The 27,651-nt window shown below is 42.6% G+C and overlaps 1 protein-coding gene across 1 annotated transcript in view; it reads right to left on the bottom strand.

The window, feature by feature from the left end:
- Positions 1 to 27,651, bottom strand: part of NTRK2 (neurotrophic receptor tyrosine kinase 2) — a 426,971-nt gene that overhangs the window by 343,491 nt on the left and 55,829 nt on the right. Inside the window, 3 exon segments of the mRNA XM_075318432.1 lie at positions 5,022 to 5,327; positions 9,606 to 9,738; positions 9,827 to 9,963. Of these exon segments, the coding sequence (XP_075174547.1) occupies positions 5,022 to 5,327; positions 9,606 to 9,738; positions 9,827 to 9,963 (576 nt within the window).

Raw genomic sequence — 27,651 nt, 5'->3', positions numbered from 1 at the left:
GTCACCAATAACATGCCAATCAGCGGCCACCGCATCACTGGTGACTTCATGCGCATGCTCAGTAGCGGGAATCCCGCACTTAGAGCCAGAAGAGGCAGCGAGAACCCATGCAACCGCAGTAGGACAAAACAGGGACGTAGTCTTTGAATGCAGAAAGACCCTGGACACCTGATGCCTAGCAGCCAGGCACTTGGAGCGGTGGACAGGTGACGCAGGAGAGCCAGCCAGCACCACAGCAGGGGATGAAAACGGATCAGGGGTGGTTCGAGGGCCGGGAGAACCCCAAACCATAACACCTGATGCAGGAATTTGGTGTATAACTTTCAGCACTAAATCTGCAACTCTTGGGAAATAAAATGTGGTTTTCTGCCTGAAGATGCAGCTCTCATTGAACTCAGTTCACCTGAGGTGAGGTTAATGAGTTCAATAAGTTCCCCTGAGGTGATTGTACCTGCGGTTACAGGTGGGGTACTGTGGGAACCTCTAGCTGTGACCAAACATAAACACAGTGACATCACTGCTCACAGCGGTGGCTCAGACAGTCCCTGCCTGAAGTCTCAGGTGGTCATGTTCTGTGCCCTCGCACTTCGACTTTAGGATGTAGTAGAGTCATGCTCATTGTGGGACCTTGTGTGGATTAACAACAAAAAAGCACACTCATCAGGCCCTAAACACCTAAACAATTGCAGCTGGAAAATGCTAATGGTGAATGCACTCTCACATAGAGACTTACATCGCTGTCAAGTCCATCGCTGTTCCAACTGTATTGCACTGCAGCTCTCACACACACATCGAGTCCCAGTGTCACTCCGCTGTCACTAACTCCGCACGAGTGATGCTGCTCTTTGCCAGCTTGGGGAGACCTGACAGTGATGCAGATTTGTATGTGAGAGCCCATTCAATTGCCAACTCTCTTGTATAGAGTCTGGTAAGTGCTTTTTGGGGGGGGGAGAGTAAACAGTAGCTATAGAATAATAAATTAAACTATAAATACTATATATGAATTAGCCACATACAACAAATAAATAGGGAGAGGTATGAACATCTACATTACTTTAATATCCCTGAGTGGCGTATTCATCAAACTGTATATAGCTATGAATAAATTATAAAAGGATATCTTCATTACGTGTATCAAATATCACAAAAGTTTAAAAACAAGAAGTGCACTTTATAGTTTATTATTGGCTATACCTAATTTGTGAATAAATGTTGATATTTTGTTCAAAAATAAATGTGGATTGATGATCATGGCAAAATATAAGACATCCCTTGAAAATAAGCCCTAGCATATTTTTCAGACGAAAAAATAATATAAAACCCTGTCTTATTTCTGGGGAAACACGGTACTTGTTTGCATCTTTAGATAATCATTAAGGTGTCTCTTGATTGTATACTTTGACAATAATATACTATCTCCACCTTGAAAGGTGTTTCAGGAGGACTTTTCACCAGGTTGAGAATGGTAAATGGCCACCTCATGGAATAGTGGCTGGAGAGCTAGTAAAACAATGCTTTTATTTCTACTCTCTCATGAAGAGATATTAAATTATAAGGTTGACCAGCCAGAAACAGGCAGAAACACACATAAGAGAAAAGAACACAATCTCCACTTCTAATTGATTTCTGCAGCTTCTGTGTAGAGATAAAACTGAGTTGAGTTACATGTATCATCTCACTGCAGTCAGTTTTGGGGGAGGGTCAGATATGTCAGCACTATAAGATGAGATCTGGAAGTGTTTGTAATGATACATAACTCTGCAGCCACTGTATGTAGATACAGAAGTGTTGAGCTATGGATCATTACAAACACTTGTATATCTCATACCCTAGTGCTGTCAGTGTAGGGGGAGGGTGGGACCTTATAGCACTGTGATATGAGAGCTGGAAGTATACAGTGCCTACAAGTAGTATTCAACCACCTGCAGATTTAGCAGGTTTGATAAGATGCAAATAAGTTAGAGCCTGCAAACTTCAAACAAGAGCAGGATTTATTAACAGATGCATAAATCTTATAAACCAACAAGTTATGTTGCTCAGTTAAATTTTAATACATTTTCAACATAAAAGTGTGGGTCAATTATTATTCAACCCCTAGGTTTAATATTTTGTGGAATAACCCTTGTTTGCAATTACAGCTAATAATCGTCTTTTATAAGACCTGATCAGGCCGGCACAGGTCTCTGGAGTTATCTTGGCCCACTCCTCCATGCAAATCTTCTCCAAGTTATCTAGGTTCTTTGGGTGTCTCATGTGGACATCAAAAATAGCAACAAGAAGAGGAGATAAAAACAAGGTAAATTGCACCCTAGTGGCGCGCATAGGGCACTGTTCACACAGATGTGTTGGCCTGGGCTAACTGGACTGGTTGCCCTTTTTTGCTGTGAGTACATTTTTATAATACATTTTTGGGGGAGTTTTTATCTCCTCTTCTTGTTGCTATTTTTGATATTTATCAGTGTAGGGACCCGCAAGCGTGAGGATCCGTGATGAGGATTGTGGGCTTACGTGCATTGGCCAATTTACAAACTAATATCTCACATATATTTTATATGTATTTTTTGCACTTTGATTATGCGGGGTGCAGCCGGGCCTCTTAATACGGCCGTGCATAGTGGAATTTCTGTCCCTTACGTGCTGCAGTGAGTAGTGTCCGAGTAACCCGCCTAATCTAATAGTAAGGGCGTGGTAATAGGTTGCTGGCTGGACACCATGCGCATACAAGTGTGAACAGTGCCCTATGCGCGCCACTAGGGTGCAATTTACCTTGCACCTGTGAAGTGTCCATCATGTTGAGAGGCTTGTCTGCATCCTGTTTGTGCATTAGATGTGTTGGCCTGGGCTAACTGGACTGGTTGCCCTTTTTTGCTGTGTGTCTCATGTGGACTTTAATCTTGAGCTCCTTCCACAAGTTTTCAATTGGGTTAAGGTCAGGAGACTGACTAGGCCACTGTAACACCTTGATTTTTTCCCTCTTGAACCAGGCCTTGGTTTTCTTGGCTGTGTGCTTTGGGTCGTTGTCTTGTTGGAAGATGAAATGACGACCCATCTTAAGATCCTTGATGGAGGAGCGGAGGTTCTTGGCCAAAATCTTCAGGTAGGCCGTGCTATCCATCTTCCCATGGATGCGGACCAGATGGCCAGGCCCCTTGACTGAGAAACAGCCCCACAGCATGATGCTGCCACCACCATGCTTGACTGTAGGGATGGTATTCTTGGGGTCGTATGCAGTGCCATCCAGTCTCCAAACGTCACGTGTGTGGTTGGCACCAAAGATCTCAATCTTGGTCTCATCAGACCAGAGAACCTTGAACCAGTCTGTCTCAGAGTCCTCCAAGTGATCATGAGCAAACTGTAGACGAGCCTTGACATGACGCTTTGAAAGTAAAGGTACCTTACGGGCTCGTCTGGAACGGAGACCATTGCGGTGGAGTACGTTACTTATGGTATTGACTGAAACCAATGTCCCCACTGCCATGAGATCTTCCCGAGCTCCTTCCTTGTTGTCCTTGGGTTAGCCATGACTCTTCGGACAAACCTGGCCTCGGCACGGGTGGAAACTTTCAAAGGCTGTCCAGGCCGTGGAAGGCTAACAGTAGTTCCATAAGCCTTCCACTTCCGGATGATGCTCCCAACAGTGGAGACAGGTAGGCCCAACTCCTTGGAAAGGGTTTTGTACCCCTTGCCAGCCTTCTGACCCTCCACGATCTTGTTTCTGATGGCCTTGGAATGCTCCTTTGTCTTTCCCATGTTGACTAAGTAGAGTGCTGTTCACAAGTTTGGGGAGGGTCTTAATTAGTCAGAAAAGGCTGGAAAAAGAGATAATTAATCCAAACATGTGAAGCTCATTGTTCTTTGTGCCTGAAATACTTCTTAATACTTTAGGGGAATCAAACAGAATTCTGGTGGATTGAGGGGTTGAATAATAAATGACCCTCTGAATAAACTTTTCACAATTTAAAAAAAAAAAAAAAAAAAAAAGAAATAACATTCTTTTTTGCTGCAGTGCATTTCACACTTCCAGGCTGATCTACAGTCCAAATGTCACAATGCCAAGTTAATTCCGAATGTGTAAACCTGCTAATCTACAGGGGGTTGAATACTACTTGTAGGCACTGTATGTAATAATACATAACTAAGCTCTACTTTATCTCTACACAGTAGTTGCAGAGATCAATGTGGATGAGAGGGTGTGTTCTTATTTTTATCCCTGTGTATTGCTATTGCTTATGATTGGTCAACCTCATGCAGTGGAAGAAGTACTTGCCCACAGAGACAAATATAGGGTAACACACAATTGAACAATAACATAAAGTATAACCTAAATTTTACAAACTAAAACTGCAAAGAAGAGAAGAAATTAACAGATAAATACATTGTACTCTACTCTGAAGCCACTATTCCATGATGTTGCCAATTTAACATGCTAAACCTAGTGAAAGGTCCTTTTTAAGAAGAGAATTTTATGATCATCCATTTTAGATTTTAGTTGTCTGTACTTTCCAATACCTTTTGTGGGTTTGTTTTTTTAAATGTCTTTTAAATACTTAGGTATGAGATCACACCAGATTATGAAACAGCTTAAAAGTCAATTGTCCAATTACTTTACAGAATGTGAGAATTGAGTGACTATGTAAAAAGTGACAGCAATTTCTAAACGGTCAATGCCATAATTTTGTAAAATCTTTGAAGCAAAACTGAAAATACACACTTTAACCAAGTTTTGGATGGCTTTGTTTCAAATCAATAATTTTGAACTGAACTGTAATTGCAAATACTGTCGTTATAATCAGAAATTAAAATTCTGATATTTTTCCAACAATATTTCCAGATATTTATGAAAATATGCTATTATCAGGAATATTTGATTTGATTTTAAATTTGTGTATTTCAATTTTTCCTTTGGTTTGCCAAAAAGAATAAACTTTCTTATAACATATTGTGAGCTACATCATAAAAATTTGGCAGGGATCTATGGTAAGACTGAAAGATTGCAAAAATAAAGAGTCAAATATACTTACCATCGCCAGGATTTTTCATAAAGTGTGCCATAATTGTACGCTCATCCTTCCCATATTCATTCTCTGCTTGTAAAGTATATATCCCATTGTTCAGATGCGTTGGACTATCAAGTTGAAGACAGCCATGATGTTCACACAAGTTGTTGCTTGACTCATGAATTTTACTCCAAATAAAATCTGTATCGCTTAGTACAATTCCGTCATGAAACCACTGTAGCTTGGGAACTGGGTTACCTCTCACGCTGAAAGGAATACACCAGTGGTGGTCCAAAGTAGGGGAGTCGATTAGCGTGATGTTTGGAGGAACTGAAACAAATAAACAGCAGGATTTGTCTTTGTTGCTAGTAACTGCACAATTTAACACTCAGAGAAGTAAAAAATAACAGGCAAAGCACAAACAATTTTAGTTTTTGAAAGCTGCACGTGCCTTTGGTCTATTCAGATCAAAGCTGTTCTTTGGCTGCCGTCCTGATCATAAAATAAGCAGGACAGCTTCTTCATACTACAGGAAAGTTGTAATATTTCAATTGTCTCCATAAGCCACAAAGACACTAATCAACCCATGACAAAAAAATAAAAATAAATCACATTATATAATGATGTATTGAATAAGTACAATTGTAGCAATTACTGAACGTCTGCTCCTCTAAAGAGTAGCATAGAAGCTGAGAGTTAGGCTGCTTTCACACATCCGGTTTTTGCAGTGCGGCTCAATCCGGCTCAAAAATCTATGCAACGGATGCGGCCAAAAAACCGGATCCGTTGCATAAGTTTTTCCATGCGGCCTGTCCGTTTTTTGACGGATGCGGCTTGATACTGAGCATGCGCTGTGCAAAAAACCGCATCCGGCGGCCGGATGCGTCTTTTGCTGCAGGACGCCGCATCCAGCGTCCATAGGTTTGCATTGTAAATCCGGCGCGATGCGTTTTTTTCGCCGCACAAAAAAAGTGCCAGGCAACGTTCCATCCGGCCGCCGCATGGGCTAAATATGCCGCATCCGGCAAAAAACAGACGCAACGCAAGGACATGCGGCACAATACGGCGCTAATGCAGGTTTATGCGGAGAAATGCAACCGGCGGCAAAAAAAACGGTTGCGTTTTTTCTGCAAAGCACCGTATTGTGCCGCTCAGCAAAAACCGGATGTGTGAAAGCAGCCTTAGGGCTCATTCAGACAACTGTTCCGTTTGCCCTGGTCAGTTCCTTTTTTCTTTGCAGACCTACTGACAAGACTATCTTTTCAATGTGTTTTGAGTAGCATCAGATGGCACACGGAAGCACTTCCATGTGCCATCAGTTCCTTAAAAAACACATCGGAGTCCGTATATCCGTTCCGTTATTATGGAACATATCTTATTCTGTTCTGCAATTGCGGACCGTGACTCAATACAAGTCAATTGGTCCACAAAATCCCTGAAAGCCACAGGGAAGCACTTCCACGTGGTGCTCCTGCAGTCTTTGTTCTACTTCCGTACCAGCCCCGCAGCTGCTCGCACTGCAGTGTCAGCATCTCCTAGCACAGCAGTGCAAGCAGCTGCAGGTATGACGAGCACCGACATCAGGAGATTAGCTAAGTTTATTACCTGCGGTGATGATCTCCACTGAACTCGCGTCATCAGCGCTCATCACTGACTTCCATGACCACAGCGATATCACCCCACGTCTTGCGGGAGCTCATAACGTTACAGTCTCGGGCCGCCTGTGAGATTTGAGGTGAGATCTTAGTGGTCATTGAACTCAATGATGAGCGCTGATGTCACAAGTTCAGTGGCGTTCATCACCGCAGGTAGTGTACCTAGCTAACCTCATCACGTTGGCGCTCGTCATTCCCTGCAGTGACCTGGTCTGACCTAATATTGTTAGATCAGATCACTGCACTACTCTCCTAGCCAATAGGAAACATTCTGTTCTTCATTGACTGGGACAGTGAGTATGGATCGTCGTGGGACCCCCTTATTGGATTACGCTGGACCCGGATTTGTTTTTTCTTTTCAATAAATTGGTGAAAGAGAGAACAAGTTGTGGAGTGTTGTTTCAAATAAAAAATTGTTTGTTGTCTATTTTTTTATTACTGACTGGGTTAGTGATGTCGGGTATCTGATGCTCTGACAACACTAACAGTAGAGATGAGGGTATCCTCAGCTCACCTGTTCCTCGGGCTGCCAGTCCTTGCGGGTGCCTGGGATCCACCGGTACGTCCCATCCGGTTTAGAAATGAATGCAAAAAGGAAGGAAAGGATCCGGCACCAATACCTCTGAATAAAATGTCGAAGCTTTATTGGCAAATATTAAAAAGGTTCCATCCGTGTAAACAAAAGGAGGGAGTTATCCCATGGAAACTTTACGCGTTTCGGACTTCCATATTAAAAGCAAAGAGTCCTTAATCATAAGTGATTAAGGACTCTTTGCTTTTAATATGGAAGTCCGAAACACGTAAAGTTTCCATGGGATAACTCCCTCCTTTTGTTTACACGGATGGAACCTTTTTATTATTTGCCAATAAAGCTTCGACATTTTATTCAGAGGTATTGGTGCCGGATCCTTTCCTTCCTTTTTGCATTCATTTCTGACAACACTAACCCCAGGGCTTGATGCCAGGTGATATTACACAGCTGGTATCAACCCCATATATTACCCCGTTTGCCACTGCACCAGGACAACGGGATGAGCTGCGGCGAATCACAAGGATTGGCGCATCTTATGGATGCTCCACTACTAGGGCTGCTGGGGTCTGCTATTTTCAGGCTGCGGGGGGTTCAATAACCGTAGACCTCCCTAGTCTGAGAATACCAGACCCCAGCTGTCCGCTTTACCTTTGCTGGTGATCCAATTCGGGGGGGACCCCATGTTTTTTGTTTTCAATTATTTATTTAATTTAAAATAACAGCGTGGGGTGCCCTCTGTTTTGGATTACCAGCCAAGGTGAAGCAGCCAGCTGTGGTCTGCAGGCTGCAGCTGTCTGCTTTACCTTAGCTGGCTACAAAAGATAGGGGGGACCCCATGTATTTTTTAAAATTATTTATTTTTTTGGCTAAACACTCTTTAGTGCCATGTGAAAGACATTAAAGGGTGCAAGATTACAAAATGCTGGAGAGTGGAACATAATATATGTCTTTCTCAACTATCTATCTATCTATCTGTCCCTCTATCTATCTATCTATCTGTCCCTCTATCTATCTATCCCTCTATCGATCTATATATCTATCTTTCTACCTTTTGACTGTATGTAACCCTTGTTTTGTTTTTTTGTGGTCCGCAAAAAAAGGAAGGCACAAGTATGACACACGGACCATATACGGAATGAATATGTATGTCACACGGATGCACCTATAGAAAAACAGGACCGTTTTTTGCGGTCCACAAAAACGGGACTGTCATGTGAATGTAGCCTTAATAGGACCTTGTGGGTCTATCCAACATGGTCACAATCATTCGGTAATGAGACGCGGATCTATTGAATGTGCTCACAGTCCATAAAACCATTGACTGTCAAAGCAGGATTGAAATTGCAATTTTACAACAGCTGTTGAGCGACAGGTTGAAGGCCACTGTTCTATAGATCAGTGTTCCCCAACACCAGTCCTTAAGGACCACCAATAGTGCATGTTTTCAGGATTTCATTAGCAATGCGGTGTTTACATCATCTCCTGTGCAGATGATTAAATTGTCATCACTGCAATAGTAAGGAAATCCTAAAAAACATGCACTATTGGTGGGCCTTGAGGGCTGGAGTTGATAAATACTGCCATAGATCATTGCGGTTCTCCATCTAGGGGCAGCTCAGAAGGCTATGGTGACATTAGGAATGTCATAGTAGGCTTGCAACAAGGGTCAAACTACATCACAGATAGCTAATTTTAAGATAGGTGCCATGTCTTGGTTTTAACATTTTACACTTTTAATATCTAGAATGCATCAAAATTATATCTGACATTTCATGAACCATAAAAGTTTGATGAAAGTATTGTAAAAGGTATAAAAGGTAGAGCAGAGAGAAACCTTTCAGAACCTCAAGTTTGTTGTGTAATGGTCATACTCATACTCTATATTCAGTAAAAATGTCTTCAGGAGAAAGGAATATTAATCTACAATGAATATCACATGAGAAAATGTGTCACCAGTTTTTTTTCCTCTTAATGGAAAACCAGCATGATGTAGAGACAGGGACCCTTATTCCATCAATGTGTCTCTTACTTGGCTGCTTGTTGTAGTTTTAGTAAAATCATTGTTTTATTAACAGGAGACTACCAGTAAAGGACTAGTAAACCTGCTGCTAGGTAGCCCTCCATATTCATGAGCTTTGTATATCCCCGTCCCCACCACTGATTAGTAGCTTTGTGTGTACAATGGGCAGAAAGCTACTAATCAGTGGTGTGGGCAGGGTTATATAGAGCTGAGCATTAATAGAACTGCTAGATCTACAGTAGATAAATCAGTGATTTTATCAAACTGACAGCAAGTAGCCCAGTAAAATATTCATCACTGGAGTCTTTCTCTACATTATGCTGCTCTCAGATAATGCAGCAAAAACCTGCTGACAGATTCCCTTTAAATGTTAACGAAGTCTCTAATAAGTCCTTACTTACAATGTACATTGAGCTCCACAAATACTTGTTCTTCACCCACTCCATTTTCAGCAATACAAACAAGAGTTTTTGTGTTGTCGAGTGATGTCACATTCTTCAATGTGAGGTAAGCGCGATGCTTTACAGTTTGTATCTGAAGAAGATACAATAATAATAATAATAGTAATAATGACATATTTTGCTCATAAACAAGACTAGGTGTCTTTTTTGCTAGTGCTTACCGAAGTATTAGACTTAATCTGAGATATATCCCAGGAGACATTGGGATCCGGTAGTCCGGTGGCTTCACAGTACACTATGGAATTGTTACCTTCCAGGACTGTAAGTTCTTGAAAGCTTACATTAACTTTAGGCACGGCTGTGGATGACAAAAGCATAATGAGTTCAGAATCAAGGCTGGTAGTAATAAATAACAAAAACTTACAATTCAACAAATTAAAAAGAAGGACGTGATTAACATCAATATTTCTGGAATACAATTATAAGATGCAGTGATATAATATTATAGAAGATTCACATTTGAAAAAAGTATATTTGGTGAAGTCATGTCACTCACTTTACAGTCTAGAGGATCTGTAATAAAGTCTACTCCAGAACAAAAGAACAACAATATGTTCAAGTAACTCAGGACTGTATGCAGATATTGTTCTTCCTTATCCTTTCAACTTCCAACTTCTCCATCCCTGTTCCCTTGTTTCCCCAAATAAAAAACCTTTTCCTTAATTTTTCCACCCCATCTTTCCTCCCCCCCCTCCAAGATATTGTTAATCTTTATGCTTAGTTCAAATGTTATATTATATGTATTGACAAATGCTTACTCAAAAAATCTCAAAAATGTTGTTCAATTCTTTACTTTGCCTAGAGATTAATAAAAATTATTGAAACACAGATAATCGCACAGAATATACTGTATATCTTATAAAGATTCTATATCTATCGGTCATTTTATTTATCTCCAAGACTTAAAGGGGTTGTTTGGCCTTATGCTACACGTTTGCAGTCCCTCTACGTGTCACTCTATATGACTGCAGAATCGTCGCATCATGCTTACTGTGAGGATTCTCTAAAGGCCACTTTAGGCCCGTTTCACACGTCAGTGAAAAACAATGACGTTTTTCACTGGTGTGTAAAACACGCACATGTCCCTGCGTGTGCCGTGATTCACGGCACACGTGGGTTGTCTAAGTGCAATCCAGGCTCCGTTCTCCGTGGCTCGTGATTGCACTTAGAAAACAACTCACCTGTGCGCGCTCCCGCTCTCCATGGTGCTGATCGCTCCCGCGGTGCAGCATCCGGCCGGCGGTGACCCCCGCAGCAGCTGCTTCCGGGTTGGCTGTGTCGCGCATAATGAATATGCGTGACAATAATGAGCCGGCTCAGAAGGAGCAGGGAGAACAGGCTGCAGAGGACATCGCTGGACGCCGGGTGAGTAAAAATGATTTTTATTTTAAAAGCACGTTTTTTTTCTGGCACGTGTTTCATGGACCACACCACTGCGTGGTCCGTGGAAAATCAGTGATGCCAGAAAAAAATGGACATGTCTCCGTGCGGCAATCACGCACACGCGGGTACGCCGCACGGAGACACGTGCAGTGACAAATCACTGACGTGTGAGCAGACCCATTCATTATAATGGGTCTGCGTATGCCAGTGATTCTGGTACATTTAAAAAAAAGCACAAACGTACCAGAATCACTGACGTGTGAAAGGGGCCTTACACATAGAGATAAATTTGCGGCAGATCTGTGGTTGCAGTGAAATTGTGGACAATCAGTGCCAGGTTTGTGGCTGTGTACAAATGGAAGAATATGTCCATGATTTCACTGCAACCTCAGATCTGCCAAAGATTTATCTCTGTGTGTAAAGTGGTCTAAATACCAGCACTGGAAGCGATGGGTGTGTGACTGCAAGTAAATTATTTGGATACATACAGTCACGTGCTGACCAGATCAGAGCTGGCTCCAGGGTGTCATGGGCCCTGGACGAAAGAGTCTCAGTGGATCCCATGCATACACAGACACGCACATATACAGATATGTACACATACAGGCATACGTACATATACATTCTTGGAGACAAATTCACAAAAATACATAGAAACAGACAAAAATATACAGACATATACACTGACATACATAGATACAGATCATACGTGCACACATAGACACATAATTGTAAAATGGGGAAGTCAGCAGCAACCTCACTCAACCCCCCCGATTGTCTCCATCCAGCTACTCCAGGACATGTGGCTATGTAGGACGTGCTGATGTGATGACTGTCACTAACAGACATGGCCGCACACACTCTCTTTTTTTTGTTTGCACCCAGACATTTTTTTGTTTGCACCCGATTCATTGTGTAATTTGTGCTCTTTTTTTAAACCTATTTATATGTGCTCGCCTGTTTTCTGTATTGTTTTCGTTTTGTGGGCAGAGTATCATAATTCCAGATGTTTTAGACTGATTCATCAATTGCGACCTTTTGAAAAGTCGTAAAATTTGGCGCAGCTCTACTCCAGTCGCCCCCTGGTGTAGTTTTTTGTATATTTTGAAAGTCGCAACTTTTTCGGGACATTTAAAAAAGAGATGATGTTTTTGCTCAATAAAATTGCGAAAAAACGTTAATGACAAGAAGGAAGCCCTTTTTTGACTTTGCACCAAATTCATGAATTGCATGAGCCATTTTGATGACTTTGGTGCAATGAATGTCAGCGATTGCCATGACAAAAAAAGATAAATGACTTAAACCCCCCACACACATATGATGAATTGGGCCTTAGTCTTACTGATAATAAGAAACATCCTATGGGAGAGGATATCTGCATAATCTAAAATCCAGATCTATTCAGCTGAGTAGGAAGGTATCAATTAAATATCATTTACAGCATTGCATTCTATTATATCTTTAAATCATGTGTCTTCCTAACTGTATTATTACATTACACTTAGACTCAATAATGCAGACAGCAATTTCTTCCTGAATTATCACTCTCTGTTTAATTGGGCCCATAAAATGAATTGGGAATCATTAACAGCAGAGAGGAACAAATCATTTCCCATAATTTGGTTTCTCTTTTCCAGCATGTAAAACAAAAAAGATGACTATGTACTGAGGTTAGGCATGCTGCAAGTCATCCATCCTATTCTGTAATGCATCAGCACCGCACCATGGGGAGGCATATTTTTATGTTGGGACAAATCCTCTTTTTTTTTCATTAGGATAATTAGAAACTGCAAATTATCTATCTATCTATCTATCTATCTATCTATCTATCTATCTATACACAATTAAACCATATTAAGATTAAAGCAAAGGGTGTAAGCCTCACTCAATTTAATATCTTTCATATGCATACAGCAAAAATGGCAGTACTCCAGGCATGGAATATTGAAACTGTGGTCTTTTTCACCCATGTATGTGCCATATTCTGGCTCTTTAAATTCTGAGCTTTCCTCAAGCCATGAACATGCTGCCATGTTTTTTTTATAAATTTATATCTTCCTTCCTTCCTTTCTCACTTAACTCCTTCCTTTCTTTTTTCTTATCTTCCTTCCTTCTTTTCTTATTACCTTCTTTCATTTCTTCCTTCTTTCTTTTCTCATTACCTTCTTTCATTTCTTTTCTTCCTTCCTTCCTTCTTTTCTTATTGCCTTCTTTCATTTCTTCCTTCTTTCTTTTCTTATTACCTTCTTTCATCTCTTCTCTTCCTTCCTTCCTTCTTTCCTTATTACCTTCTTTCATTTCTTCCTTCTTTCTTTTCTTATTACCTTCTTTCATTTCTTTTCTTCCTTCCTTCCTTCTTTTCTTATTACCTTCTTTCATTTCTTCTTTTCTTCCTTCCTTCCTTCTTTTCTTATTACCTTCTTTCATTTCTTCTTTTCTTCCTTCCTTCCTTCTTTTCTTCCTTCCCTCTTTTTTTCCTTCCTTCATTTCTTCTTTTCTCCCTTGATTACTTCCTTCTTTTCTTCTTTCCTTCTTTAATTTCTTCTTTTCTTCCTTCCTTCCTTCCCTCTTTTCTTCCTTCCTTCATTTCTTCTTTTCTCCCTTTATTCCTTCCTTCTTTTCTTCTTTCCTTTCTTCCTTAATTTCTTCTTTTCTTTCTTCCTTTCTTCCTTTCTTCTTTTCTTCCTTCCTTCCTTGCTTGCTTCTTTTCTTCCTACCTTTCTTTCTTTCTTTCTTTCTTCCTTCCTACCTAAGAAAACAGGCAGCACATGAAATAAAGCATACAAAAATTGGAGGGACTTTAATGCCCCTTCTCAAATATGACGTTTTTGCTCAGCTCAAACATTGAGACAGGTCCATAAAGTACCCCCACTTTTTTGTATGCTTTATATGCTTTATTTGGCGTGCGCCTGCCTTCGGTGTATTTTATAGACTGCACCTCAGGTCAATTTCCAGGGTCATATACCCAATATTCCACAGTGTGGTTGTAACTATTTTACCTATCTGTCAAGTCATATGAGATTAATAAATATTGTTTGTCAGAACCCCCAACTCATGGATAAGATTGAGTAAAGTGCAAATTACAGATAGTGTGTTGTTTTACCATGTAGTGTATATTTTACACGTTACATGCACAATGTATTGCATTGCACAGTGAGATAGTAGAACTGCTACTTAAAGTTTTCTTTTTAAAGTTTTTAGACAACACAAAGGCGTGAGTAATTAAACGATTGGCAGCTATGGCATACACTTAGTTGTGAATCAAAAGGTGGGGGAAGGGAGAGTGCAGTGGATGGAGTTAGAGGTCAATACTTTAATCCAATTCTTTAATTGCGTTTGTTAGTTAACCATAATGGGGCAGATTTATCAATACTGTCTAATTCTTAGACAGTGCAGACTTAGACTAGACAGTCTTAAATTGCCCCAATTTATCATAGTGGTACACTGTTTACTAAATGTGTCTAATTTTAAGAATGTTTAGTCTACGTTTACATCACATTTTAGTTTGCTTACTTCAAGCTAGAAATAAGCTCCACAATTTTGCTGTGATGTGCTAGCTTACTGATAAGATACATCCTTTTCAGTGAGGATATGCCCCACTGTCTGCCCCGATGCAAATAGTGTCTAAAACACAATAAATATGGTGTAGCTCAAAAAGAGAGTTCTCTGGTGCAAAACCCAGACTACTGATCAATTTATGTTGATAATCTTTGTGTTTTGGAAGAGGCTAATCATAAAAGGCTATTGACATGTAATACATAAGTGTGGAATTCTTGCTATTGTTTCCAAGTCAGCAAAAAGGATGGATAATTATGATGCACTGAAAATGCAGCATCTACAATTCTGTATAATTGAGCAATTATAATAATCCATTAAATTAATAACATCCTAGTAGTCATAGACATGAATAAGAATAGGATTAGTAGTTTTGCCTTAGTTGATGTGTAAATCGCATGAGTTGTATGTCTGTTGACTCATTAGGTGTAGTACTGTGCAAATAGAGAAACATGTTTCCTAAAGTGATCTGAGATTAAAGATTTTATATTGTATTTTTCACAAAGATTAAAAAGATGGACATGATTATCAAATAATAATACCAAAAGCGTTAGGTGGTGTGGATTCATGTAAATATATATTTTAATACAGGCCTGCACAACATAAGACGCCTCCAAAGGATGTTGTGTGGCATGCAGAGAACAGGAACACTTGGTGTTACTATTAGGGCACCTTATCGAACAACGGGGAGTAGGAGGATGAGCAGGAATTTTGAAGTAGGTACAGAATGCAGAGGGACAGGGTATGCAGAGGACATTATGGAGAGGGGTAGGGTGTGTGGGGGACATTATGGAAAAGGACAGGATGTGTGGGAAACATTATGGAGAGGGGAAGGTTCTGTGGAGAAGATTATGGAGTGGGGCAGTATGGGGGGAATATTATGAAGAGGAGCTGTGTGAGGGGTACATTACAGAGAGGAGTTGTGTGAGGGGATATTATGAAGTGGGGCAGTGTGTGGGAATATTACAGAGAAGTGTGGGAGGATATTATGAAGAAAGACAGTGTGGAAGTATATTACATAGAGGGGCAATGTGGTGGGATATTCAGAGAAGGGCAATGTGGGGGGACATCACACAGAGGAGCAGTGTGGGGGGAAATATTGTAGAGAGAAGAAATGTGGATGGAATATTATGAAGAGGTTCAGTGTGTGGGAACATTATGGAGAGGTTCAATGTGGATAGATAGTATAGTGAGAAGCAGTGTATGAGGGATGTTTTGTGCAGGTTGCATAACAAGGGGCATTTATTTATTCAGGGGGGGCACACTATGGGAGATATTTTTATTTATATGGCAGTATAATTATACTTTTACTTTTAAGGGCACAGTGTTGATAAGTGCTGCAGCAGGCCGGAGAAAAATGGAAGTCTGGATAAATTAACTCTGAGCGTGAAATCTCATCATGGTGTTTTTACTACGGCAAAATGATCAAAGACAGAAAAGATGATAATGACTTCAATCAGAGAAGATGCCATCTATAAGGTGCCTGGATGTAAATATTTATTTGTGATACTGACAGTTTATTTGTGATACTGACTGTGGTTCCTGTATTGTATGCAGTCTGATGATGGCTGCTAATGACAACTCCCAGTATTTCCATATCATTGTTAAGGCCGTATTGGGAGTTGCATACTCATGTGATACAAGTGTATATGGAGCTGATCTGAAATTGCAATTGATCACTGAACAAAGCTTGGTGATGTATTCCTGTACTGGTGGTTGTTCTGACACTGCATTCATGGACTGTCAGTGTTTCTGGCTCTGTATTCATGTAATGATGGTGGTTCTGATCATGTAGCAATCCATAATTTGCTTCAGGATAAAACTGAAAAATCCTCAAAACTTAAGGGCCATTTACACGCTGCGACATCGCTAACGATATATCGTCGGGATTACGGTGTTTGTGATGCACATCCGGCATCGTTAGCGATGTCGCAGCATGTAACACCTATGAGCAACCTTAAACGATCGCAAAAGAGGCAAAAATCGTTCGTCTGTGAGACGTCGTTCATTTACCATAAATCATTGTCTGGTCAGTAGCGAGGTTGTTTCTCGGTCCTGTGGCTGCACACATCGCTATGTGTGACACCGCAGGAACGAGGAACAACCTCGTACCTGCGGCCGCCTGCAATGAGGAAGGAAGGAGGTGGGCGGGATGTTCGTCCCGCTCATCTCCGCCCCTCCGCTTCTATTGGACGGCTGCCGTGTGACGTCGCAGTGACGCTGCACGAACCGCCCCATTAGGAAGGAGGTGGTTCGCCGGCCACACCAACATCGCAGGGAAGGTAAGTCCGTGTGACGGGTGTAAGCGATGTTGTGCGCCACGGGCAGCGATTTGCCTGTGATGCACAACCGACGGGGGCGGGTACGCTTGCTAGCGATCTCGCTAGCGAGATCGTAGCGTGTAAAGTACCCTTTAGTTTTGAGATTGTGAGGAGGAATTAGTTGAGTTTCCGCTCCAAAAATTCAGTGTAATTTTGGGTGTGATCACATTGATTTTTTGGGCAGAAACTCTCCAAACCCCTCTCAAATACTCAAAACTTGGTTCTGATGATGTATTAATGAACTGCTGGGGGTTCTGCTGATGTATTCATATATGTCCCGCTTTTCATTATTTTGTGGCCCTTCAGATTGCTTCAGTATGACAAAGTGGAACTTGGACTAAACATGTTGTTCATCCCTGCTCTAAAATACTACCAAGCTGCCAACTGAAAGGATAAGACAAATAGATTTTTCTAAGTGTCTGTTTACACGAACAGACCAGCAGCACTAAGCAACTGCTTATCAGTAAGCATTTAAAGATCAGCATTAATTTAATAGCCCAATTACACAGGTAGACCACCATAAATTATGTGCACTGAGCGATCTGTGATAGATCACTCAGTGCACATAGGCTGCCACTGTTCTCAGCAATGTGAGTCCTGTTTACACAGAACAATCCACTGTGGAAAACAATGATCTTTTATGAAAACCAAAAGATCATTTCACTTCAATGAGTGATCGGCACTGGCAAATTATTCTGCAACGAGTGCTCTTAAGAACGCTCAAAGGGAACCTGTCACCAGATTTGGCGACTATAAGCTGCGGCCACCACCAGTGAGCTTTTATAACAAGCACTCCAGAATACAGTATGTAAGAGCCAGGCCGCGCTGTAAAATGTAAAAATCACTTTTATCATACTCACGCAGGGGGGCAGTCCGGTCTCATGGGTGACGGTGCTTTCCAGTCCAGGGCCTCCTCTCTCCGGTCCGGTGCGTTCTCTCTGCTGCAATTGCTGTCCTCCTTCGACCCAGCCCAGAATGGATGACGTGTCCTACGTCATCCACACAAGTCAGCATTGCTGTCCATTGCAGGTATGCTTTGATCTGCCCTATTCAGGGCAGATCAAAGTACTGTAATGTGTATCTGCACTACAATACTTTGATCTGCCCTGAGCAGGGCAGATCAAAGCGCGCCTGTGCAGGACCGCAATATAGACTTTTGTGGATGATGTAGGACACGTCATCCATTCTGGCTAAGTCGAAAGGAAGACAGCAATCGCAGCGGACAGGAGGCGCCGGACACGAGAGAGAAAGTGCCGGTCCCAATAGGTTAGTATCATAAAAGTGAGTTTTACATTCTACAGCATTGCCTGGGCTCTTATATACAGTATTCTGTAATGCTGTATATAAGAGCTCACTTGTGCTGGCCACAGCTTATAGTCGCCAAATCTGGTGACAGGTTCCCTTTAACCATCTTTCGGTGTAAATGCAGCATAACTTTAAACAAGCCCTATAACATAAACCTATTTTTCCACATTTACTAATCAAATAATAAAATTTTGGGTGAAAATAGGCTGTAGTATGAATCAGGGTGTAAAAGTTTTGTGTATTACTATTCTGCTATAAGTAAAGGACCTAAGTGAATGTTACTTTCATCAGTTTACGGAGGGATTCTTTACAGTAGGAGTAGTCCAACTATGAAATGTTTGACATGGCCTTTTAATGGGCACACCAGTGACAAGAACAGTGTCAGAATCACCTGCTAAGGCCCCCTTCACACGTCCGTGAAACACGTGCGTGTTTGTTCCGTTTCCGTATATACCAGAGACACGGACAAACATGCACCAATGTTAATCTATGATTGTGGTCACATGTGCGTTATTTCATTATGTCCGTGTGTGCGTGTCCGTGATCCGTATGTGTTTGCGTTTTGCACGGATGCATGTCCGTTATCTGCACGGAGCACGCACACGTGGACACAATGAAAGTCTATGGGTATGTGCACACACGTTAGTAAACACGTATGCATCTACCTATAGTCCGTGTCCGTTTGGTGTTTTTATTTCTAGTGATGTCGGCTATTCTTTCTATTTCTGTGTATGTCAGTCAATGTCCCTGAGTCCGTCGGTCGGTCTCTGTCTCTCTGTCGGTCTCTCTGTCTGTCCGTCCCTCTCTCACAGTCTGTCGGTCAGTTTCCCCCCCTCTCTCATACTCACCGTTCCCCGATCTCCGGCGCGGCGCTGCACGGCGTTCACACTGCTGCGGCAGCTTTTACTATTTTGAAAAAGCCGGCCGCTCATTAAACAATCTCGTATTCCCTGCTTTACCCGCCCACAGGCGCCTATGATTGGTTGCAGTGAGACACGCCCCCACGATGAGTGACAGGTGTCTCACTGCACCCAATCACAGCAGCCGGTGGGCGTGTCTATACTGTGCAATAAAATAAATAAATAAATAATTTAAAAAAACGGTGTGCGGTCCCCCCCTATTTCAATACCAGCCAGATAAAGCCATACGGCTGAAGGCTGGTATTCTCAGGATGGGGAGCTCCACGTTATGGGGAGCCCCCCACCCTAACAATATCAGTCAGCAGCCGCCCAGAATTGCCGCATACATTAGATGCGACAGTTCTGGGACTGAACCCGGCTCTTCCCGATTTGCCCTGGTGCTTTGGCAAATCGGGGTAATAAGGAGTTAATGGCAGCCCATAGCTGCCAATAAGTCCTAGATTAATCATGTCAGGCGTCTCCCCGAGATACCCTCCATGATTAATCTGGAAATTACTGTAAATAAACACACACACCCAAAAAAATCCTTTATTAGAAATAAAAAACACAAACATATACCCTCGTTCAACAATTTAATCAGCCCGAAAAAGCCCTCCATGTCCAGCGTCATCCAGGATGGTCCAGCGTCGCATCCAGCTCTGCTGCATGGAGGTGACAGGAGCTGCAGAATATACCGCCGCTCCTGTCAGCTCCACGCAGCAAATGAAGAGTGTCGCGCGATCAGCTGAGCTGTCACTGAGGTTACCCGCGGCCACTGCTGGATCCAGTGACAGCGGGCAACCTCAGTGACAGCTCAGCTGACGCGCGGCACTCTTCATTTGCTGCGTGGAGCTGACAGGAGCGGCGGTGTCTTCTGCCGCTCCAGTCACCTCCATGCAGCAGAGCTGGAAGCGATGCTGGACCATCCTGGATGACGCTGGACATGGAGGGCTTTTTCGGGCTGATTAAATTGTTGAACGAGGGTATATGTTTGTGTTTTTTATTTCTAATGAAGGATTTTTTCGGGTGTGTGTGTTTATTTACAGTAATTTCCAGATTAATCATGGAAGGCATCTCGGGGAGACGCCTGACATGATTAATCTAGGATTTAGTGGCAGCTATGGGCTGCCATTAACTCCTTATTACCCCGATTTGCCAACGCACCAGGGCAAATCGGAAAGAGCTGGGTACAGTCCCAGAACTGTCGCATCTAATGTATGTGGCAATTTTGGGCGACTGCTGACTGATATTGTTAGGGTGGGGGGCTCCCCATAACGTGGAGCTCCCATCCTGAGAATACCAGCCTTCAGCCGTATGGCTTTATCTGGCTGGTATTGAAATTGGGGGGGACAGCATGCCGTTTTTTTTTATCATTTATTTATTTATTTTACTGCACAGTATAGACACGCCCACCGGCTGCTGTGATTGGGTGCAGTGAGACACCTGGCACTCACCGCGGGGGCGTGTCTCACTGCAACCAATCATAGGCGTATGAATAGGAGGACCAAGGGAATAGTAGTCAAAAGGTCATAGTCAGGACCAATCAATTAGAAATAACATCAACGCTGCTTTTTTGCAAAAATATAACAAATATTTATTAAGTATAATAAATAGCAAAAAAGTGACATCAAAGAGTAATAAAGTGTACATAAAACAGAGATCAGGCTCAAAAAGGGGGGGTGTCACTGAAGTTCAAAACCAGGGATCCACCACCCATCAGGGGGGCAATATCAAGAATCGTAAGGGCATGACCTGATAGCCGCCTGAACAAAGGAATTTTTTCAATATCTCAATATAAATGCATCCACATTCCAGCAAACATCAAAAAATCAACATTTATATGGAGTCTGGTGACCGGAGGGTCAGGTCATAAGCCAAATATTGGTAGCATAGCAGGCAGGTAACAATAAACGGTATATGCAAAGTTATATTAGACAGTCCCTGTCCTGCACTCACCCATGATAGTAAAGTGGAACCCGAGAAAAACGTGCCCCGACGCGCACGTTTCGTTGTCTTCTTCGGGGGGCCGTGGTGTGATGTTCCATGCACTCAGCCGCGTTTAAATAAACCGCTTCAGTGCCAGGCCGGGCAGCGATTGGTCGCGTGCGGGGTGGGACTCCAGCAGTGGGCCGCGTCATAGGGCATTCCCGGAACCGACGCGAGCACTTCCTGTGTCGTCACACAGGGCGCGCGCGTCACTCCGTACGGAAGCCGGCTGACGCGAACATACCTGGAGTCACAGCGCGCACGCGCTCCACAGCCGTGGCCATTGAAAGAATGGGCAAGAAAGGGGGCAAGTGAAAAAGGGGGAAAGGTATACTCATATTCATGCAGACCAGTGTTAAGAATAAAGAAAAATGCATGTGAGAGAAACATCCCATCTAACATTGCCCGACATAAACAGACATAGAAAAGAAACACTGGTAGTCACATCCACAGACAATGGGAGGACTGAGACAATGGAGAAGAAAGAGGAGAGAGAAAAAAGCATTGAAGAGGGAACTGTGCATACTCCCGTATATATATTTGCATTAAGTGGGTATATGCACCTGGACTCCATCCATACCATCATGCAGAGACTATGCCCGCACTAAATTGATCAGTGCGGTTATCTATTGAGCATTGTTTGGATGTGACAATATGTATATGCCCTTATTTTGCTATCCTCTCGTGTATACATCTGTTACCACTGAGACTGTATTTGGATTTGTGTAGGTCCATGATTTTAACTGATATTAGTAATGGATGTGACTACCGGTGTTTCTTTTCTATGTCTGTTTATGTCGGGCAATGTTAGATGGGATGTTTCTCTCACATGCATTTTTCTTTATTCTTAACACTGGTCTGCATGAATATGAGTATAAGAAAAAGAGGACCAGCAAGCTTTTAAAGTGCAAAAATGTGACAGGTTTTTATTATAACAGGTGACAATTCATTACAGGATTAAAAACACTAAAAACAGAGACCTTAGGAGAATGACAATGTCCTGTTACCCCCCATATCCCAACACACATGTTATGTCTGTAGACATAGGCATGGAAAAGGTATTGGCTATATCAGGGCACGATAAACAAATTGACACATATACAATTCAGTGTTAAGGCCAAATTAGGCTAGCAAATATGCAAAATGCCCAGATAGACGATTAAGGGAGTCATCACACTGGATGGGGAGGGGGACATGGAGCCAAGAATAACCGGCTCTAGATGGTAATCATAAAAGTCTCAGAGCATCCTCATACCAGCCCAACGTACGTTTCAATGATGATTTTCTTATCTTCTTCAGGGGAAAAGGTGCTGTAATGCATGCCCACCAAATGCCGGTTTATAAATGCGCGCCGATATGAGCCGGGATTCCCCGGAAGTGACGTATCGGCGCATGCGCAGGCCGCCGTCACCGAGCCCAAGCGTCACTGCGCCGTCACGCCAGTCAGCGCATGCGCGGGAGCGGGGACGCGTCACCATAGCTCCCGCGCATGCGCACGGCGTATAGACGGCAGCAATGACACCGGGCGAGGCGAGACGGACGCGTCACCATTGCCTGTTTTGTTTTCAGGATAAATAGTGACCTCTCTTCATAATTTATGCAGCGGTGTAGGAGGGAAGAACAAGAAGGATATTCCTACAAATACACAGAAGCCTCCTACTTCAGCTTCACTTTTGGACTCACATATTTTTCCTGCATTAATTCTTTTGCCGCTGTTGTAGTAATATGGTATATGTCTCCCCGGCTGTGTCTGTGCGCGTGCGCGGTCCGTCTCGCCTCGCCCGGTGTCATTGCTGCCGTCTATACGCCGTGCGCATGCGCGGGAGCTATGGTGACGCGTCCCCGCTCCCGCGCATGCGCTGACTGGCGTGACGGCGTAGTGACGCTTGGGCTCGGCGACGGCGGCCTGCGCATGCGCCGATACGTCACTTCCGGGGAATCCCGGCTCATATCGGCGCGCATTTATAAACCGGCATTTGGTGGGCATGCATTACAGCACCTTTTCCCCTGAAGAAGATAAGAAAATCATCATTGAAACGTACGTTGGGCTGGTATGAGGATGCTCTGAGACCTTTATGATTACCATCTAGAGCCGGTTATTCTTGGCTCCATGTCCCCCTCCCCATCCAGTGTGATGACTCCCTTAATCGTCTATCTGGGCATTTTGCATATTTACTAGCCTAATTTGGCCTTAACACTGAATTGTATATGTGTCAATTTGTTTATCGTGCCCTGATATAGCCAATACCTTTTCCATGCCTATGTCTACAGACATAACATGTGTGTTGGGATATGGGGGGTAACAGGACATTGTCATTCTCCTATGGTCTCTGTTTTTAGTGTTTTTAATCCTGTAATGAATTGTCACCTGTTATAATAAAAACCTGTCACATTTTTGCACTTTAAAAGCTTGCTGGTCCTCTTTTTCTTATTATGTATATAAGCTTGTGCAACAGGTGGGCCATTAAATTTAACTGGACCCCCTGCATTAATTGTCTGGTTTTGTGGAGTTTTCCTCTAATATGAATATGAGTATACCTTTCCCCCGTTTTCACTTGCCCTCTTTCTTGCCCATTCTTTCAATGGCCACGGCTGTGGAGCGCATGCGCGCTGTGACTCCAGGTATGTTCGCGTCAGCCGGCTTCCATATGGAGTGACGCGCGCGCCCTGTGTGACGACACAGGAAGTGCTCACGTCGGTTCCGGGAATGCCCTATGACGCGGCCCACTGCCGGAGTCCCACCCCGCACGCGACCAATCGCTGCCTGGCCTGGCACTGAAGCGGTTTATTTAAACGCGGCTGAGTGCATGGAACATCACACCACGGCCCCCCGAAGAAGACAACGAAACGTGCGCGTCGGGGCACGTTTTTCTCGGGTTCCACTTTACTATCATGGGTGAGTGCAGGACAGGGACTGTCTAATATAACTTTGCATATACCGTTTATTGTTACCTGCCTGCTATGCTACCAATATTTGGCTTATGACCTGACCCTCCGGTCACCAGACTCCATATAAATGTTGATTTTTTGATGTTTGCTGGAATGTGGATGCATTTATATTGAGATATTGAAAAAATTCCTTTGTTCAGGCGGCTATCAGGTCATGCCCTTACAATTCTTGATATTGCCCCCCTGATGGGTGGTGGATCCCTGGTTTTGAACTTCAGTGACACCCCCCCTTTTTGAGCCTGATCTCTGTTTTATGTACACTTTATTACTCTTTGATGTCACTTTTTTGCTATTTATTATACTTAATAAATATTTGTTATATTTTTGCAAAAAAGCAGCGTTGATGTTATTTCTAATTGATTGGTCCTGACTATGACCTTTTGACTATTATTCCCTTGGTCCTCCTATTCATACATTATTCATTAGGGTGTAGTCTGCTTTGAATGCGATATTTTATGTCACATCTTGCCCTCATCCCTTTAACCAATCATAGGCGCCTGTGGGCGGGTAAAGCAGGGAATACGAGATTGTTTAATGAGCGGCCGGCTTTTTCAAAATAGTAAAAGCCGCCGCAGCAGTGTGAATGCCGTGCAGCGCCGCGCCGGGGATCGGGGAACGGTGAGTATGAGAGAGGGGGGGAAACTTCAGTCACTCGGGGGATTAGCGGTCACCGGTAAGCCCTTCACAGGTGACCGCTAATCAGTACTCGACACAGACAGAGCCGCGGTATGAGGATGAAGTCGGGTGAAGTTCACCCGAGTTCATTCTCATCGCGCAACTCTGTCGGCTGTCAGCCGACATTTATAAACGACATTGTGCATCACACACACGGACATTCCACACGGACATTCCACGTACACATATACGTTAATTCCACACGCACACACGGACGTTCTACACACAAACACGGCTAGCATACGCAATTCACACAGATGCCACGCGGACCATAAAAACGGACACAAAAACGGAAAACGGACCCGATAAACGGCCCGTAACACACGTGCGTGTTTTTCACGGAAGTGTGAAGGGGGCCTAAAGCAGTTTCCAAATCCTCCTTAGAAAAATACGTGAGTATATGAATGGTACCATGGATACTATGCCTGATGAAGGGAGCTGAGATGTCTCGAAAGCTTGCTTTGTAACATCACTTTATTTTATTTTAGTTAGTCATTAAAAGGTATCAAAAGATTATAATTTTGTTCCTCTCACTGAGAACATTCAATAATTTATATGAATGGTGTAATGGAATATGGGTCCAAATCAATATAAATGCATCAATGGACCCTTGTAGCTTTGAGATTAGTAACAGAGCAACTATAATTAATATCAGGGCCATATATAAAGTAAAACTGTTTAGTCTCCATTGTGAGGTTAGGAAGGAATTATTTATTTTTTTGCTTTCCATTGCATTCCTGGTAATATGTCTGACCATAAAATGTATTAATGTGTAACTTTACCAGATTTATATTGACAAGACACCGTGTGATATTAGGAGATTGTGTAATAATACTATAGGCAGCCATCTTATCCTGATAATATTGAGACTGCAGAAAATGGATGAAAGAAAGAAGAAAACCTTCCAGTAAATGGCCAGTAGTCAGCTTCCAGCTTGTAACAACGAAGCAAACTGCAGTAATGCAGGAATACTATTCAGGGCTATACTATGGTGATTTTAGAAGCTGCGATGTACAGGAACATCTGATAGAATTCTATGGTTTGCAGGAAAGAGAAGGAAATGATCATTTCACCACATGACTAGTTTATTCATTTCTGTGTTCTGTTGCTATGGAAACAAGTGAGAACTAGAATTACATTTTCACTAGCGCAGTGCCTTTTCATGTCTGCAGTGGCAGGGGTGGGGAGAAGAAATGGTGAGAATCTCGAGGAGGAACCAAAAAAAAAAGCGAAAGATGATTGTTACAATCTCGGGTCAAGCTTCTATCAATGTTTTATCATCACTACACGTGTTCCTTCACATCTCACTGATGAAGAAGATGGCGAATGTCTCTATTTACAATGCAGAACAGCAATGAATAGCAACCAGGAACATTTCATGCCATATATGTCTGTATCTGCAGTGTAACCTAAAACTGAAAAAAGCAGAAAAGGCACAATTAATTCACTTATATGGAGAATACTGAACTTCAACTAAGTATAGATAAGACAGAGACGGAAACATAATAGAAAACATCTAAGGAATGGCCGGTACACAGGAGAAGGCTGGGGTGCCCTTGAAGGAAAAGAGAATCTATGGATTTCAAAAAGTAAAGTCATTCTGCCTTCATTTAAGGTTATTTGGCTCTTTTGGTGAAATGCTCAACAAGGAACAATTAGGCTTTGTGCGCACATTAAGTATTTGGTGCAAACATTTTCTGCATCAAATCTGCATCTTCTGGTATAAATACATGCAAAAAAGCATGTGTTTTTCTTAATGAAGTCAATGGGTGGAAGGAATAAAAAACGTAGACAAAAATGCACCATCAATTGACATGCTATAGATTATTTTCTGGACCTAATCTGCAAGGAACAAATAAGCAACGAACGCGCTACACTTCAGAATTCTCATTGACTGTGCTAGCATAAAGATAGGCATGTAGATTTGTGACAAAACTGCACCAAATGGGCATAAAAAAGTATCTGAAATGCACTGTGCGCCCACAGCCTATTGAATTTTGGACAGCATGGTGGCTAAGTGGGTAGAATAACCTTATTAGTTCTGGATCCCACCAGGACAACATCTACTAGCAGTTTGTATGTTCTCCCTTTGTGTAGGTTTCCTCCGGGTACTCAAGTTTCCTCCAACACTCCAAAGACATACTGATAGGGGATGTAAATTGTGAGTCCCAATGTATGTAAAGCGCCATAGAATTAATGACGCTATAAAGGTAGGTAAAGTAATTTATTGTTTATTCAGCAATTGCTATGTTAAACCTTAGTCACTGATGAGCATTAAAGGGAACCAATCACCAGGATTTTTGTATATAACCTAAAGCCAGTGCTATACTAGCACTATCAGGGTAAGTTCACACATTGCGTTTTTCGCGGCGTTTTTACGCAGTTTTCAGGTGCGTTTTTGCTCAGAAACCTGCATGACTTTGCTTCCCCAGCAAAGTCTATGAGTTTTCATTTTTGCTGTCTGCACACAGCGCTTTTTTTCAGCTGCGTTTTTGTGGTGCCACAAAAACGCAGCATGTCAATTATTCCCGCGCTTTTCACTGCGCTTTTCATCCATTGAGTGCAATGGGATGTTGAAAGACGCAATGAGAAACACAAATAGCTGCGTTTTGGTGCGTTTTTAAGACCAAAAACGCAGCTATAAACGCAGGAGGTGGGTAGTAAAGTGACGTGTACAGGAAGAGGATTCCTTCTGTCAGTAAACACAGAAGCGTGAATCCTCCCGGTACCGTCACCGCCGCTTCCACCTCCCGTCCTGGGCATGTATGCTGCCGTGCGGCGCCATGTACGGGCAGGAGGTGGAAGCGGCTGCGAAAACAAAAGTGAACAGTAGAAAAAAAAAGTTATACTCACCTGTCTGCAGACTCCCGGTGCCATGCCCGCTCCCAAATCCTCCTACCGGTCCCGCCGCTC

The sequence above is a fragment of the Anomaloglossus baeobatrachus genome, chromosome 1, assembly GCF_048569485.1.
Source record: "Anomaloglossus baeobatrachus isolate aAnoBae1 chromosome 1, aAnoBae1.hap1, whole genome shotgun sequence".
NCBI classification, from domain to species: Eukaryota; Metazoa; Chordata; class Amphibia; order Anura; family Aromobatidae; genus Anomaloglossus; species Anomaloglossus baeobatrachus.
This window is presented reverse-complemented; position numbering and strand designations above follow the sequence as displayed.